This window comes from Ursus americanus, chromosome 11, assembly GCF_024610735.1.
Source record: "Ursus americanus isolate L20-20 chromosome 11, mUrsAme1.1.p, whole genome shotgun sequence".
Classification (NCBI taxonomy): Eukaryota; Metazoa; Chordata; class Mammalia; order Carnivora; family Ursidae; genus Ursus; species Ursus americanus.
Window position 1 is genome coordinate 31,845,280 of NC_142137.1, and position 18,243 is coordinate 31,863,522.

The following is an 18,243-nucleotide window of genomic DNA, read 5'->3' on the forward strand; positions in this document are numbered from 1 at the left end:
GTGTTGAATTCATGGTCAAGAGTCTTAGATGCAACTTGACTTGAAAGGCAACAATAGCTCAGGGTTAGAAAACTGGCTTGAAGCTGGAGTGCCAGGATCTAGATCAGAGCTTTGCCTCACGTTTCTTCCTGATCACAGGCAAGCTGCTTAACATTCTTTTTTTTTTTTTTTTAAAGATTTTATTTATTCGACAGAGATAGAGACAGCCAGCGAGAGAGGGAACACAAGCAGGGGGAGTGGGAGAGGAAGAAGCAGGCTCATAGCGGAGGAGCCTGATGTGGGGCTCGATCCCACAACGCCGGGATCACGCCCTGAGCCGAAGGCAGACGCTTAACCGCTGTGCCACCCAGGCGCCCCAAGCTGCTTAACATTCTTGTGCCTCCGTTTCTTCATCTGTACAGTGGTCATTGTACTTACCTTATGGTATTTGTTGTTAAAATGAGAATTAAAATGAGTTAATACATGTAAAGCACGCAGAGCCTGGCACCTAGAAAGAACTCAGTAAATCCTATTTTATGTCATTTTATTGTCATTGCTGCTGCCTACACAGAGCTAAACAGTGTAGGAATTGTTAAGGTAGAGATGCATATGGATTACCCAAATGGAAATGCCTAAATGAAGACAAACATTTGGGTCTGGCGTTCACATGCCGCTAAAGATATCAACTTAACAGTCATTGTTTATGGGTAGGAGTTAAACATTAAAAGTGGGTGAGACTGTTAAGAAGTGACAGAATCATGAGAAACACCAATATTTAGGGTGAACAGAGGAAAACAAACCTACAAGAAGACTGAGAAGAATCAGCCAGAAGAATGAAAGAAAAACCAGAAGACATCATCCTAACAAAGGTTTTGAGAAAGTCACCACCATTGTCAAATTCCACAAATAAGTCCAGCAAGATAAGGTCTAAAAGGTATTTATTAAATATTACTAGGGAGTCACTGGTGACCTTAGTCGCAGGAAGAGCATTTTTCACTGGAGATGGGGGATGAGGGGTTGAGGGCAGAACGGGAGCTGAGGACATGGAGACGGCAAGAGGAGATGTCAATTTCCAAACCCTAGCCAAGAAGGGAAGACAACAGGGAGCTGGCAGAGTGTAAGTCGAGGGAAAGCAATTAGCAGGAAATTCATGATTGTGAGGGGCTGTCAATGATGTGGTACTCAGGGGGTTTCTGGAGTGCTAGCCACGTTCTCATTCTTGATTTGTACAGTGGCCGTACCGTTGTTGACTTGCTCACTTTTAAGATAAATTATATTATATAATGTACGTTCTTTATGTATGCCATCTTTTCAATAAAAAATGAAATAAATGGGGCGCCTGGGTGGCTCAGTCAGTTAGACATTTGCCTTTGGCTCAGATCATGATTCCAGAGTCCTGGGATTGAGCCCCTCATCAGGCTCCCTGCTCAGTGGAGTGTCTGCTTCTCCTTCTGCCTGCCGCTCACCCTGCTTGTGCTCTCTCTCTCTCTCTGTCAAATAAATAAATAAAAATCTTTTAAAAAATGAACTAAATAGAGTTGAGGACATTGTTTTTAAATGGTATAGAGCTAAGCACTGTGTGTGTGTGTGTGTGTGTGTGTGTGTATGTGTACATACATATATATTTATTTTTTTAACACAAGCAGCATATTTAAATACAACATATGGTGAAACTAAGTGCTCACTGACCCATTTGTCCTTTTCTTCCTGGGCAAACATAGATGACTATATTCTCCATCTTCCCTAGCAGTTAAATTGGGCCATGTCACTAATTCTGCACACTGCAACGTGTGCAAGCGAGGACGCTCGTCACTTACAGGCCTGATCCTTAAAATCTCCCACATTTTTGTAGCTAGAAGAAATACACTTTGAAATAGCAGAGCCACATGATGAAAGGGGTCTAAATCCCTATGTCATCATTTAAAGAAAGCCGTGTAGAAAAGCAAGTCTAATGCATATAAAAAATGCATATTTTTGTTATGTCACAAAATGTTTGAATTATACGTTATAGCAGCTAACAGTGATTATTCAGTCTAAAATGAGATGTAAGCCAAAAGACAAAACATAACTTTTTTAAAAAAGAGCCACCTGGGTGGCTCAGTTGGTTAAGTGTCTGCCTTCTGTTTGGGTCACAATCTCAGGGTCCTGGGACTGAGCCCCACGTTGGGGAGTCTGCTTCTCCCTCTTCCTCTGCCCCTCTCCTCTGCTTGTACCCTCTCTCTCTCTCTCTCTCTCAAATAAATAAAAAGATTTTATTTATTTACTTATTTATTAATTGAGAGAGAGAGCGGAGGGAGGGGCAGAGGGAGAGAGAGAATCTCAAGCAGACTCTGCACTAAGCATGGAGCCCATCACAGGGTTCGATCTCACACCTGAGATCATGGCCTGAGCCAAAATCCAGAGCCAGACACTTAACCAACAGAGCCACCCAGGCACCCCAAAGACAAAGCATAACTTAGTGTGTGGCATGATGGCAAAGCACTGCTGCTGTATTGGCCAAAATAGCTATACCTTTTGATACCAAATTAACTCAATATGAAAAGAAATGTAAAAAAGTTAAGATAAACTAGTTCTAGGTCAAGTGATAGGCAGTTTCTAAAATGGCTTCTGATATTCTCTATCTCCTGGTATTTGTGCTTTTATGAAATTCCCTTCCATTAAATGTGGTTTGGACCACTGACTCACTTTTAACAAATAAAATATGGCAGAAGTGATGGGGCATCACTTCCAAGATAAGCTATGAAGGACTGTGGCTTCATCTTGCAGGAACTCTCCTCTCTCTTGCTCTCTCACTGGCTCACTCTGATGAAGCCAGCTGCCATGTTGTAAGCTGCCTTGTGAAGAGGTCCATGTACCAAGGATCATAGGGCAGCTTCAGGCCAACAGGCAGCAAGGAACTGGCTTCCTCAATCCAACAGCCCCGGAGAAACCAATTCCTGCCAACAATCACATGAGTGAGTTTGGAAATAGATCAACCTCCCCTTGAGCCTTCAGATAACTGAAGCATCTGCCAACACCTGACTGTAGCTTTGTGAGAAACAGACGCAGAAGACCCAGCTCAGCTGTACCTGGATTCCCGACCTCAGAAACTGTGAGATAATAAATGTTTGCTGTTTTACGCCACTAAGTTTTGGGTAATTCGTTGTGCAGCAATAGATACTGAATACAGGTTCGCGTTAAGAAAATAATGCCAGTGCTATGTATACAGTTAAAAGCATAGACTAAGTACAGAGCCAGACTTCCCGGGTTTGAATTCTGGCTCAACCACCTCGGATAAGTTATTGACCTCTCCATCCCTCAGTTTCTTCCACCCTAAGGTGGAAATGATAATAATAATAATAATAATTCTCATTTCATCCTGTTGTTAGAAGAATGAACTAAGTGAATATTTGTACAATACTTAGAAAAACGCCTGACAGGGGCGCCTGGGTGGTTAAGCAGGTGATTAATCTTAATCAGTCGATTCAGCATCCCATTCTTGGTATCAGCTCAGGTTATGATCTCAGGGTCGTGGGATGGAGCCCCACATCTGGCTCCGTGCTCAGCGCAGAGTCTGCTTGTCCCTCTCTCTCTCCCTCTGTAATTCCTCCCCTCCCCCTGCCACTCACGTGCTTTCTCTCTCTCAAATAAGTAAATAAATAAATACATAAATAAATACATCAAGAAAGATAGAAAGACAGAAAGAAAGATAGAAAGAAAGAAAGACAGAAAGGAAGGAAGGAGGGAAGGAAGGAAGGAAGGAAGGAAGGAAGGAAGGAAGGAAGGAAGATAAAGAAGGAAGGAAGGAAAAGAAAGAAGGGAAGATAAATGCCTGGCATATAGTAAATACAGTGTTTTTTTAAAGAAAAAAAATTGAATATATATGCACCTCTCCTACCACTATTCCATATGGCTGATTTTCACCACATCACCTCATTTTATACTCAGAACTCCATGAAGTACTATTGTTATTATTTGCCCCCTTTCATAGGAGTTTCTGCTACTTAGAAGAACAGGTAATAAGTTGTAGAGTGGAGACTCAAGTTCGGTCATGTTTGAGGTTGAAATCTCATGCTCTTAAAAACTATTCCATCCTCCTCCCTAAAACTTACCTTATACATGATTCCTGAGCACGTGAATGTTGGGGCTACAGCTGTAGTCAGCTAAAGAGTATCTCAATGAAAACACTCCTGTCTACTTCAGTCCATTTACGTGAACTGTCCATGAGATCGATGAACAACATGCTAGGACTTTATTTATTTTAAAAAAATACGTATGCATGTAAAAAAAATGCAGATATTTATCCTCTTTAAATTTCAGTAAAAAATACCTGACATCAAATACCCTCAATGCTAAAGTTTTTTGACAAGGCCTCTTCCATTTTGGAGAAATTCATTACAAAAAAATATTTAGCCAAGCTTAGGGACTACAAAGATGGTTCTATGGAAAAATATGTATGTCATTTCAACTATCAAATATGGCATCTAATCCTATTACAGTGATATAAAAAGTTTTCACTGACAGGCACAATAGAGAGGAAAATTGAGTAATAACACATTTTCTGCCCTGAAAGACTGCAGTGGCCTAGGAACTGCCTAAGTAAACCTCAGAACACACTTCTGATACAACAGCCAGTTGTCAGAACTGATATAAAGGTTCACAGGCCTGTGACAATTTACATCTGCAACAAGAAAACATTTTCAATTATGTTCCATTACTCAAGAGTCTTTCATCTTATAACAGGTATCATGATGGGCTGTTTAAGAGTGGCAGACTCATTTTAAGATCACTTTGTTGAATTTAAGCCCTCTTGATTGGGAAGGGATTGTCTGTAACGAGCATCTCTACATTACTCCTCATGGCTACTAAGTATCTCAACAAATGAAGGCCTTGGTAAACTTGACCCTGAGGGTCCAACTCAGAACATGACCGGGTTTGTGCTCATCCCTGAGTAAAACACAAAATCCTCAATGCCAAAGGAGTTCGTCATTAATACGTGGATCTTGTCAAGCTGACACCAAGGGTCTCAAAACAAGCTCAACTCGAGTCTTGATATTAGGGTCAGAATAGTCCCACTTAATTTCTCCATTAATTTTCTCATTCAGTCAGTCAACACATAATTAGTGCACACCTTCTAGGGGCCTGACACTGTTCTGTCACTAAGACAAAGAAAAGTCTCTGTCCTCATGGAGTTGTATTTTAGAAGATACTTACAATAAGCCACATAACAAAGTCATACATTGTAAGATGATGAGCAGTTAAGAAAACAAAAAAGCAGGAAAGAAGTGTACAAAGAGACAGAAGAAGCAGATTACATTTTAGAATTCAAGGGTGACCAGGGAAGGACTCACTACAATGGGAATGTCTGAGGAAACACTTTACAGAACTGAGGAAGTGAGCTACATGGATATTAACGGGGGGCAGGATTTCAGATAGAGAAAGGAGCAGGTGCAAAGGGCCTGAAGGAAAGCACGCGTGGGAGATATAAAGAGTAGCAAACGGCAGTGCGGCTGACACAGCGTCAAGAGAGACAAGGGAGAAGTTGGGGGAGATGTGAAGACAAAGGAGAGAGGTAATGGAGAGCCAGGCCATGTAAGACATTAGAGGTTGGACACAGAGAACCAGTGGGAGTCACTGAGGCTTTGAACTGAGGAGGGACACGATCTGATTTACACTTTAACAGGATCTCTCCGACTCCTGTGTTGAGAAGAGACTGAGAGGAGCAAGAACCAAAAGAGGGAGACCACTTAGGAGGCTGCCGCACTATCTAGGAGAGAGCTGATGATGGCTTGGACCAGGGTGGGCAGGCAGAGAGGTGGCAAAATCCTGGATATACTTTGAAAAAAGTCAATTGGATGTGCTGACTGGCTAGACGGAAGCTGTGAGAAGAAGTAGAGATGATCCACGAGATTAGGCTGAGTGTTGACATCATTAAAGAAGGAAAGACCAGAAGAGTAGCAGATTATTGAGGATAATATAAGATCAGTTTTGGACATGTTGTTTTGACATTTTTAATGGACATATGTGTAGAAATTCTGGCTGTTCACATTTATTTTTTTCTCCTTTCAACTATGTTAGAGGACTGTACTTCCCTATTCCCTCTGACTTGATTTGACCAAATAAAAAGGCACAGAAGTTATCTCTGCATCTCCTGGTGGGAGCTCTAAGAGCCAGAGTGATTTTAGCCCCATCCCAAGGTGATCAGAACACCTGAGCCACCAACCTATCTATTTTGCATATATAGCATGGGCAGGAAATAAATGCCTCGGGGATTTGGGAGAGTGGGTGCTGCTGCATCACACCTATGTTATCCAGAGAAGCAGTCAAGTAGTCAAGAAGGCAGGTGGATTTATGATTCCGAAGTAATGGAGGGATGTAATTTGAGAAATCTTTGATACATAAACGTTATTTAACCCTGAGACTGACTGAGATTAGCAAGGTAACTAGTGATGTTGCAAAATTTCAAGATATTGAGAGGTCTGAGAGATGAGCGAAATCACATAGATGGGAGAAGAACCAACAAGAAAGGAGGAAAAGCCATTGAGTAAAGTGTCCTGGAAGCCAAATGAAGGACGTGTTTCCATTATTTCAAGTCCATTGAAATAAATGCTGCGAATAGGTGTGAGGACTAAGGACTATTAGATTTACCACGGTGAATGTTACAAGCGCCCCTGACAAAGCATTTTTGTTAAAGATGACCCAAGATGGCTACTGTACATTTGTCCCTGGGAATAAGGCAAAAGGGGTCAATGGCTGAGGTTAGTCTTTCGCTGGTGGCTAATATATTCTGATACTGTTAAATTTGATAACTTTATGCAAAGGAGCTAGGCATGTTTTTTAACAGCATTTAACAGGCCCAGTTCTTTGTTCCTCTTCTCCACTTTTGCGATTTAATACCACCAGCTTCACAAGTCACCCTGAAATCAGAGAATACTCTTATCTTTCTAATATCTTTGTTCTATTTTGCTCACCTCCCTTTACCTGTACACATTCTATCAATCCCACTCTGACATTTCAGGAAAGCATAGAAAAAGTCTCTTTTTTAAGCATGAATTATTCTCTCAGTACTTGATCTCCAATACTTTGAACATCTCATTTTAATACTCATTATATTGTTGCGTATTAAATTATTCATTTGTAATAAACATCAAAATTTCACAATGCCCTTAAGTCTTCTCTGACTACAGGAAGCAGATGTAGAAATAAAGCAACAGTACATTTCTGCTTTTTAGTCTGAAAACTCTAATGTTGCCTAGCAGTGGAAGTATTTTAAACACCAACAAGTACGATGCTGTCAAACACTGGCAAAGGAGAAAGAATGAGGGTACCTCTCCCTCTATTCCTCCAAAAGTATTCCACGTCCCCTAATTCTGGACCATAGAACAAACTGGTCCATGACTGATAATGTTGCATTAGTTACTGTAGGAAACAAAACACCATGTAAAACATCCATTCTTCAGTTTTCTACATCACATTTACGTACTCCAATATGTCTATTATGAACAATTTATTCTTGACTACATAAACAGTTTTCCTCCTTTTGGTACACAGTATATATCCTATTAAAGTGTAGTTGAGCCATTCAATGTTAAGACATTCATTCTCACAGATATACACATAGTAAATATCCTTTGGGTTATAGAAGTCTTGCTAAATCGACATTTATAGGACTAGCTAAACTAAATTCCTCTTTTTTTCCCCCATTATTAAGTCTTTAGCTTACTTTGGAGATATTCTTGCAGACTTCCATGTCTCATCAACTCTGTAATAATATAAATTGGATCTTCTAAAGTGCAAACAGCATAAAGCTGGATAAGCTTTGGATGTCTTAGGCTCTTCATTATCTGTGCTTCCCTCAGGAAGTCATTTGGATCCATTGAACCTGAAACAAGAAAAGGAGGAAATCACTTTATGTTATTGAGGCATTCCTATCCTCACAGCAGTCTGCTGGGAATCACCAAGATTGCTTCCTGCTTCTCAGTAAAGTATAAGCATTGGTGTCACAAATCTTCAGATTTATCAAAGAGGAGAATCAGTCCAGCCAGGGCAACCTAATAACTGAAGTGTTGGGGCATCAAGGGGGTGTGATTTATGTGTTATGACCTATAGGTGAAGAGAGGTTGATCCAGATCCATACGAAAAATGAAGGGAAAAGGAGTGACTGACAGTCTAATTGATAAAACAAGGCCAGCAAATTAAGAACACAAAGAGAAGACATTCTATTACCATGAATGCTGGAGGACACTGAATGTTTAATTACTGCAGCCAGGGCTTTTTGGTCCAGGATCCAGAGAAGACTGATAGCTGCCCTGTCCTTGGTACCCACTGTGGGAACAAGCTGGATAACAATCCCGAAGCAATGACATTCTACCATATTTATGTCCTTAATTCTGTAGGGATGTCTGGTATAGGCCAAGCAGAAAACATTCAAGGACCACACCCAAAACTTAGTTGTTGTTGTTGTTGTTTTTACCAGTCTTATATGTCTAACTTGAATTTGATCCTCAACATTTTCTCCTATATTAATACTTCTGTAGTCAGACTCTTACGAGCTTACAAAATAATAAGGGAGACAGTATTGGGACCTATTTTGAAGACTCACCTACAATTAAGTTGTATTTTAATGGCTCAACTCTTACCATGCAAAGTGCCAAGCAGTTAACAACAAAGAGGTCTATAAGAAGGAAAGATACCTGGAGTTTACATTTCATCAGCAATCTTTAAAAATCTTTCAATTTTTTTTTTTTAGGCTATGGTGTTTCAGAGACATTACTGTAACTGAAGGAATACTGTCATTTCACATCTCAGTACTCACTATGGATAGTGCAAATATCATTTCCACTGATGCTCGGAGAGACTGTCTGTCTCATGACGAAGACTTCACGGCTGATATTTGAACCCAGGCATGGATGAGCTTTGACACTCTAAGGTAACACTCCGACTTGTTTATTAATATGAAGTTAAGAAGAGTTACATGTGACTTACAGATCATTTCACAGAAAGCATTTAGGCAGTCCATCCTTTGGTATTCCCTTGTGAGAGTAGAAGTTCAGAACACAGGCTTGGTCAAACTCTGGATTCTGATCAAATCCTAGCTCACTGTGTGATCTTCAGCAAGTTACCAAATGACTCCGAACTTCAATTTCTTCATCTGTAAAACCCTACTAATAACGCTACTGATATCATAATATCATCACCAGGAAACAGCAATACCTGGCATATATAATTCAATGTCTACTGGCCATTATTTGTATTATTGTTAATATGCATCCTCTATGAAAAATCAAACACATCAACGATAAGTATTTTCTCACTAACTGAGGAGAGGAAGAAGCAAGGACTCAAAGAGGGAGAATAGAGAAGAATAACCTATTCTCATTTCCATCATGATTTTCTGTGCTTCCTCCATTCCATCCCTACCATTGGTTTGCTCCACATAATCAAATAGTGGCAAAATGGAGCTGAGAAGAAAAGACGCACCCAAAACATAATAAAGGACTTGCTTCTTGTTACAATCAGTTTGGCCTATGCTCAAATATGGATATAGTGGCCCTACTCCACCCCAAAATAATCTGATTCATGAAGCTTCCAGTGATAAAAGCAATACTGATCACCATTCAGGCAATTTATATATACAGTATATTTCTACCCTAATGCTTTGGTAGACATTACACTCGTGAAATGCAGGACACCCAAATCATTGCCAAATCAGTCTGCGCACAAGAGCTGGAACCCCGGGACATCAGAAGCCTCTGCAGGTGACATTTGCTCAGAGCACTCCATAGCTACGCTGGTTACAGCTGACCAGCTGCACAGCAGAGACCTAATTTCAACTCAGCTAGTAATGCAACATTAAATATTAATTTTTGCCTGTCAAAGCCACTGTGGGAGTTGATTTCAGGCTCGTCTTTATTGCGTGGTAGTCTGCTAAGCAATAAATAGCTGCTAAGATTGATTAATGGCCCCAGTGAAGTGAAGACATTTAACCAATCACCAAAGCTGTTTGCTGCTATTACACTGTAAATCAATAATAATAATTCCTGTTGGAGAGAAAACTATTGTGGCTTTTTTTTTTTTAATATAAGAAATGTGATTTTTTTTTTTTGGTTTTCTTTTGACCTCTAGAAGGCCTTCTTTAATGTTAGGATGAATAGCTAGCTGCTTTGTTTTTGGAAAAGAATGATTAGATTGGGAAATTAAGCTTAGGTTCAATTGTCAACAAGATTAGGATTCAAAATAATATATATGCAGTGATCGGGAGACGCTCAGGTGCTGGAATAGATCGTCCTCACCTGGACGGCTCACGTGACATCTGGCCTCTCAGAAGTGCTTCTCCACCACTTCCGAAGGCAGTACGTAGATGCTGAGAATGAAGTCCTGCCCGAGCGAGTCTGCACCTCAGTGGACACCTGTCGGCAGCCCCACTGAAGCTAACGGTTACTAAGAATTCACTGCATATATTTATACACATGGACTCAATTTGTCCTCATAAACCCCTGTGAAGTAGGAACTATTATGGTTCCCACTTCCAGATGAGGAGATTCAAAAGATTAATAAACTGTCCAACGTCACAGGCCAGAGCCGAGGTTGAACTCAGGTCTAGCTTAAAACCAACTGTGTGCTTCTACTATTACACCAGGGCCGCCCCGACTTTCTCACATCACGGCACCTTCACTGTCTCAGGAACTTTTTTCATGATGCCCCTTAAGCCAATATCTAATGGTTTTATCGATTACTTGGTTAAATCAAAGCAACTTTAAAAGTATTTGTGTCCTAACAACTTAATATCCCTTTTAAAAAGTAATACAGATAAATCAAAAGAAAAAATAATTTTTATTTCATTCTTAACCACAATTACTTACGAAAGAGACACATGCATCTATGGGGCACAGCACAATTCCTCAAGTCTTGGAAGCAGATAGAACATGGCTCCCCTCATTTCCTGCCCCACATGGATTTTTGCTTGGATGTAGCATGTGATCCCAGTGCCCACCAAAAACCCATTTTCACAAAGATATGATGTCAGTAAAAGGAATGTAACACGATCTGATATTGAACTGTGTGGTATTCAAGCTATTTACCTCAAAAACGTTTAAATATCCTGTGATATCCCTGTGAATTCACTGTGGTGTCCCATGTGCCTTGGCACACAGTTTGGGAACCGTGGTGTCATACCAGATTGCTACCCAGCAGCACCCAGATGCTCAAGTCTGCCACCAGGAGGCTTTCCAAACCCTTAAGGATTCTGGGTTAGGTAAAGAATGAAGGTCCAGCAGAGAACTTATATTCTAGCCTCCGGTTATATTCCTGCCTATGTTATTAGAAGTAGATGTAAGGCGACTACAGTTATGTCACAGTGTCATAGAATGTCACTTCCCTGGGGTGATGCAACAGTGGTAGATGTGGGTTCAAATTCCAGCCTTGCCACTGACTGACCTTACAGTACTATAACAATAATAATAATAATAATTAAAATGAGAAGTTTTTCCTGGTCACTTACTATGAACGAGACATTATTCAAAGCATTTGCACCAATGACCCTCTTTTTTGCAAATGATAAAACTGAGACTTAAAGTAGTTTAAAACTTTACCCATGTTTATATGGCTAGTAAGTTTTAGGAAAGTTACTTAATCTTTCTAAATTTTCTTATCCTGCTTTTAAAATGGAGGGCATAATGCCCAGCTGAATAAATATGACTTTAGTGTACTTTTAATTTCCATGACAGGAAAAAGGAAGATGGAAGAAAAAAATAGCTCCTACATTTCCATATATGAAGGCTTTTAGATGGACCCTTTTACCTTTTAATCATAAACAATTAGTATTTCGTAAAATTGTTTCTCCCTGAAGATCTCCAAGGTTCCATTGATTTGTTTTAAGTATTTTCAGTAAAGTCAGTATTTTTAACAAAGGCTAGGAAAAAATGGGAAGAGGGATAATCCTAACTCTGGAGAAGAGACACTTTGTTGAAGTCTTGCACTGGGAATATTTTAAGCATTAGTTGATCGCAGGCACCGGCTCTTGCCTTTACAATCTAAAGTATGTTACACTTTATTGTCACCTGGTCCAGAGAAAGTGATCACAACACCTGCTTGGCGCCTGCATTGGCTCTCCTGTGACCCCTTGGACATTGACAGTAGCACGCTGAGCTTCTAAAAATCAACATCTGACATTTAAGCTTTGACATTCTCAGTCTCATACCTGGTTTTAATGTTTTTACTGCTACCGAAGTGGTATTGTTCCATAGGCCTTCCCACACTTCGCCAAACTGACCAGATCCTAATCGCTTCAGAAGCTGTACGGAGTTGCGGTCGATCTCCCATTGGTCCACGGTTTTATACGACAAATCAAAAGGCACTGGCACTTGTATCTGTTTCACAGAATAATTCGAATAATTATAAGAAAAAGGTTTAACATTTTTTTGGTTGAAAATAGTAGTCTAGGCACTTTTTTAAAAAGACACCGTTTTTTAAAACCAAAATATTGTAAATTTTATTCTAATTACTTTAAAATGAAAAGCAATCATGGCAGAATCTATATCATTGCTCTTTGAGCTGCCCTCCCCCTCAAATCATGCTACATCAGGCACCCTGCGGTCCATCTGCCCCACCCCACACCAATGCTACCCTTACATAGGTCTGGCGTGATTTTCCTCTTTTTGCCTAGCTCAATCCTCCCAATTCTAAGGTCCACTTGAAGTTCCACCTCTTTCACAATTACTCCCCACATTCTTTGGCCTGTAGCATTTATGTATCATATATTTTTGCGTAAGTAAAATGTTCATCCATTCACGTACTTGTTCCTTTAGTGAATACATATTTTTCAAGCACCAGAATGGCAGGTGCCATTCTGTAAGCAAAACAGACAAGACCGCTGCCCTCCTAGAGTTCATCTTCTAGTTCATTACTGACCATCAGAAATTATCTTAGCTCCTCTGCCAAATCATCAGCACGGTGAGTACACAGAAGGTGAATGTTTCTCTGTGAACACTTGTCCCCACCAGAATTCAACAATATTCAAAAACTGAGTATTTTTTAAGCCACACCTTGTATCAGGTAAGCTATTCTTCGCATGAGCCTACATATTTTTGTGGGGTCATGCCAAACCATCCAAGATGCACATACTTATACCAAAAGTGCATATTCACTTGGTAAGATTTAAGTCAATGAATTCCCTACATAGTGGACAAAATTCTTCGGCTTCTCCCTGTCTATAAAATTTTGGTCAGATGTTCCCCGGAACCCTTCACTGATCATCCAGACATAAACCACAGGGCTGGCTGTCCCACTGACAGGACATGAGACCTAAACTCTGATGAGGAGCTGAGGTTTTGCCCCATGACAGTGCAAGACCACTACACAACTTTAAATAAGTGGAGGTAACACATGCAACAACTGAATAATGATAGATGTAGATAGATGCAGAATAATGACAGATGTATAAATGTTGTTTGGTCTGGTCAAACTGTTAGAACAGTTAGTTAAATGACATCTCTATGCGGACAACTCAACCAGATAATGAGTCTAGTAATTTCATATTAATATTCTTGAATACAGATCTAAGTAAGAATTATATTTGGGCACCACTTTTTTTTCCCTCGAGCCATATCATTAAGCGCTCCAGTGGCAGGATACCAGATTAATTTCCTAGTGCAAAGGATGAATGTTTTCTGCCTTTAGTGAGTGCCTTAGGTCAGGGGTTGGCAAACTTTTTCTGAAAAGAATGAGATAGTAAATATTTCAGTCTTTGTGGGCCATGAGGTTTCTGTTGCAACTATTAAACTCTGCTAGTACAGAGAAAAATCAAAGACAACTTGTAAATGAACGCGTATGCCCATGTTCCAATAAAATTTAGTATTTAAAAAATAAGAGTGGGACAGTATGGGCTCATAGGCCATAGTTTGTCTATCCATGCCTCAGGTAATCGAATGGTATTTTTTTTTCCTGAACAGACAGATCACATGAGAGATACTCCAATATCTGAAGGAGAAAAGTTAACTTTAAAATGAAGACAGCTTAAAAGCATTTCACCTTTACACATGGTTTTCCCAGCTGGACACACAGGCCATTACTTGTCTTGGTGTAGTAGTCTACAAATTCATTCAACGATGCAAAGGTTCTTCTCTGGGTAAGGAAAAACCCTCCTTCATCCAGTCTTCTGATTCTGTAGTGTTTCACAACCTTTTCATCTAAAACTGGAACCCAAAATAAGTCCTATTAATACACTTCTTGCCAAAGCCAAGCAGATTTGATTATTTTGCGGTGATAGTTTCAATGCATGGAATAACATTTTCCTAAGTTCTACTTATTTTGCAACTTGGTCTCAGAAAAGACTTCAGGAAGTTTACAAAAGATATACAGCAGAATAAAAAGGAAAAAGAATTGGGAAATCACATTTTAAAGGAAATATAAAACAAAAATAAAGGAGTGAGGTCACCACTAAAAAACCTAGCCTTTGAGGCCTATTGGACTTGATTAAAACAAGCCATAAAATTGACTCTGTTATTCTAGGGGCGCCTGGTTGGCTTGGTCGGTAGAGCATGCAACTCTTGATCTCGGGGTCGTGAGTTCAAGCCCCCACTGGGCATAGAGCTCACTTAAAAAAAAAGTTCATCTATCAAACTAGCAATGCAAAGAAGGAATCATTATCAGTTTCAGAAAAACCATAAGATAAAATCACAAAAGTTGTTTAGAAACAGTTCAACTCTTCCTGGTACAGACACCACGGAGAATTTTCTCCCACGATATCCTATAAAGCGGAAATAGAATAAAACAGTGTCCTCAGTACTACCCGACAATAATATAAGGAATTCTGCAGGGCAGCTCATTATACCGTCTCTAAATGCAGGCCGGTAACAGAATGTCCAAGCACAGTTCAATAAAAGCAATTCTACAGGGCCCCAAATAATGCAATCCATGTATACAACTTTCCAGCACTATTGCTTGATCCAAGGCCAAGTCCTGAAACAGCTAAAGCAATAAACAGACTGCACACCCTTTTTCAAATCATCTGACTTAGAGTAGATATTTTGTTGCTTTTGCCTGCCACCAACCATCCTCCCTTTCTCTGGTAATTGCACCCCAATTTTCTTCAGAGAATCATTGCTCCTCTAACAGCATGTGGTTCAGAGGCACTGGTGCCCACCCTGCGCCAAGGAACCGACAATCAGAGCCAAGAAGACTCAATTCCAGGACTTGTGCTAGAGAGCTCTAGGAAAACAGGAAACAGTCTGTTGTTATGGCTTTTGTTTTGGTTTGGTTTCTGTTTAAAGGCTGGAGTTTCCCAGCGCCTGGCAAAATCTTGCCCCCAGGCAGAGAAAGAGCTTGCCTCAGAAGCTCTTTCCTTCAACTGGAAAGCGAAGGTTAGCCCCTGGAGCCCACAAAGCTTGGCTTCTCAGCTAAAAGAATCAGTCAACTTTTTTACTTAAATTAGTTTGAATAGGGCGCTTTTTTAAAGCACTTGCATTCAGAATACTGTCCAGTGCATTCCATAAGCTTGTCTTTCATTTAGCAAAGTTATTGGTGAGCATTGAGCAGCATTTACCAGGGATAGAGATACTCTGAATTCCCAGCTAAATATAGAAACTTGTGTTCCAGTCATCAGTCAAGCTGGAACAATGCTCTCATGAATGGAAAGAAGACTGAGTAGAAGACAGCTCAATCCCAGCGTGGAGATGTCCTGAGGGCACAATGCTGGTGAGGACAATGTTTTCCTCACAGAATAATCAGCGTACCCCACAACGGCTAAAATAAAAAACACAATAGCAAGTGGTGCCAAGGAAGTAGGGTAACTGGAAATCTCATACACAGATGATGGAAGTGTAATTTTCATAATCACTTTAGAAAACTGTCAGGATCTACTAAAGTTGAACATAATTATCTGTGGTATAGTAATTCCACTCCAACGTATGTAACCAACAAAAGGCACAACATATGCACCACAACACATGTACAGGAATGCTTAGCAGCATTGTTTGTAAGAGTCTAAACCTGGAAACAATCCAAATGTCCATCAACTGTAGAAGAGACTGAGAAATTATGGTGTTTGTCCAGGGAATACCATACAGATATGTAAATAAACAAACTATAAATGCACACATCAACATGAATGAATCTCACAAATGTTATTTAAAACTATTATTTAAAAACTAGCAAAACTATTGACATTTGGAGTCAGACTGGCATGTAGGTATGATTCTCTTTCTTGACTGGGGGCTGGTTTACATGGACATATTCACCTTCTGAATGTTCATCAAACCAAACTCTTATAAATTGTGTACTTTTGTTACATATGTCACACATCCATTTAAAACAATTTTTTTAGGGGCGCTTTTGTGGCTCAGTGGGGTTAAGCGTCTGCCTTCAGCTCAGGTCATGATCCCAGAGTCCTGGGATGGAGCCCTGCGTTGGGCTCCCTGCTCAGCGGGAGTCTGCTTCTCCTTTTCCCTCTGCCACTCCCCCCGCTTGTGCACACACACATGTGCGCTCTCTCTCTCTGTCAAATAAATAAATAAAATCTATTTTTTTTAAAGAACTTCAATGTTCTCTTACCAAAAAAAGGTAAATATGTGAGGTGATGAATGTGTTAATTAACTCAGTGGGAGTAATCATTTCACAAAGTATACGTATATCAAATCATCACATTGTACACTTTAAGTACCTTACAATTTTCTCAATTTTTCCTCAATAAAGCTGAAAAAAAGAATCACATCATCTGCATACAGAAAAATATTTTAGTTTTTTATAATACAGAGGGTGGGAGGACATTGCGATTCTCCAAAAGCCATATAAGTTTCTTAAATCACAATTTTTTTTAAAGATTTTATTTATTTATTTGGCAGAGAGAGAGACAGCCAGTGAGAGAGGGAACACAAGCAGGGGGAGTGGGAGAGGAAGAAGCAGGCTCCCAGCGGAGGGAGCCTGATGCGGGGCTTGATCCCAGAATGCCGGGATCACGCCCTGAGACAAAGGCAGACACTTAATGACTGAGCCACCCAGGTGCCCCTTAAGTTACAATTTTTGAAGGATCTGCAACATACTCTCATACTGTCTGATCTGTCAAGTTACCATTCCCACTGACCGTGACTCTTGGGACAATGTTAGTTGCCCTGTATAATCATCACCAAATGGAAGGGTTTTATCAGGATGTAGTGCTAAACTCATAATAATTCCTATATATGGATTAAAAGGCTAACAGAAAAATTAAGGAGAGCTGTCAACAGTATCAGCCCAATTCATTTCTCCACAAAGTAATAAAAATATTAGAAGTAGAAAGGTAGCTAAACAGAAAGCATACCTGCAATTTATATAAATGATTGGCCTGAAAATTCAAGCTTTGCCATTTATCAAACAGAAAAGTACATAGATTATAGCTGAGATGTCTAGCAAGCTGATAGGATTATAATTGGAAATGATTGCAAGCAATAAAAAAAATTCCCCTCTTTTACACAAGATGGACAATATCTGGTTTCAAACTGAAGGGGAGTGTGTGGAAAATAACCATAAACAGGAATTCCTTTTTGATGCACCACAAAAGACCTAAAGATTTCCAAGCTGGAAACTAAAATCAATAAATGACTGAAGAGTTAAAGGACTCCCTGTAATTTTCTTAATAAGGGATGCAAATCACAATGACTGATACGGCTTTGGCAACTGTTATTGATTATAAAGAAAGCCTAAATAAATGTTTGCCAACTCTGTACAGGTTTCAACTCTCAACTGTAAAAACCAATACTCTGCAATACATTCAGAGTTCTCAAGCACAATAAAAGTAATTTTGTGTAATAGAAAAAGCAGTAAATCTGGAAATGGGAGACCCAGGTTACAATTTAACTTGTATATGACCAAAAACACATCAATCTCACCAGGCCTCAGTTTCCCCACCATTAAAATAAAAGAGCAGGCTTTAAGAAATCTCCAAATTTCCAATTGTTTCCATCTTAGTAATCAAACATTTCTGATGGCTGTTGTTTTCTCTCCCTGAATTCCCATTACTTGCTGTAGTCCTTTCAAAAACTTAAGTAATGGGACGCCTGGGTGCCTCAGTCCGTTAAGCATTTGCCTCTGGCTCAGGTCATGATACCAGGGTCCTGGGATTGAGGCCCACATCGGGCTCCTTGCTTGGTGGAGAGCCTGCTTCTCCCTCTGCCTCACACTCCCCCTGCTTGTGCTCTCTCTCTCTCTCTGACAAATAAGTAAATAAAATATTTTTTAAAAATTAAAAAAAAATAGGGGCGCCTGGGTGGCACAGTGGTTAAGCGTCTGCCTTTGGCTCAGGGCGTGATCCCG

General features: G+C 40.0%; 1 protein-coding gene across 2 annotated transcripts in view; it reads right to left on the reverse strand.

Annotated features, from left to right (window-relative positions):
* The window catches only part of FRK (fyn related Src family tyrosine kinase), a 138,266-nt gene that overhangs the window by 4,901 nt on the left and 115,122 nt on the right, over positions 1-18,243 (reverse strand). For both annotated transcript variants that reach the window (XM_087865413.1, XM_045798509.2), the window contains 3 exons: positions 13,987-14,150; positions 12,158-12,326; positions 7,682-7,840 (listed from right to left, as the gene is read on the reverse strand). In XM_087865413.1, the coding sequence (XP_087721539.1) occupies positions 7,682-7,840; positions 12,158-12,326; positions 13,987-14,150 (492 nt within the window). The remainder of the gene's footprint in view (positions 1-7,681; positions 7,841-12,157; positions 12,327-13,986; positions 14,151-18,243) is intronic.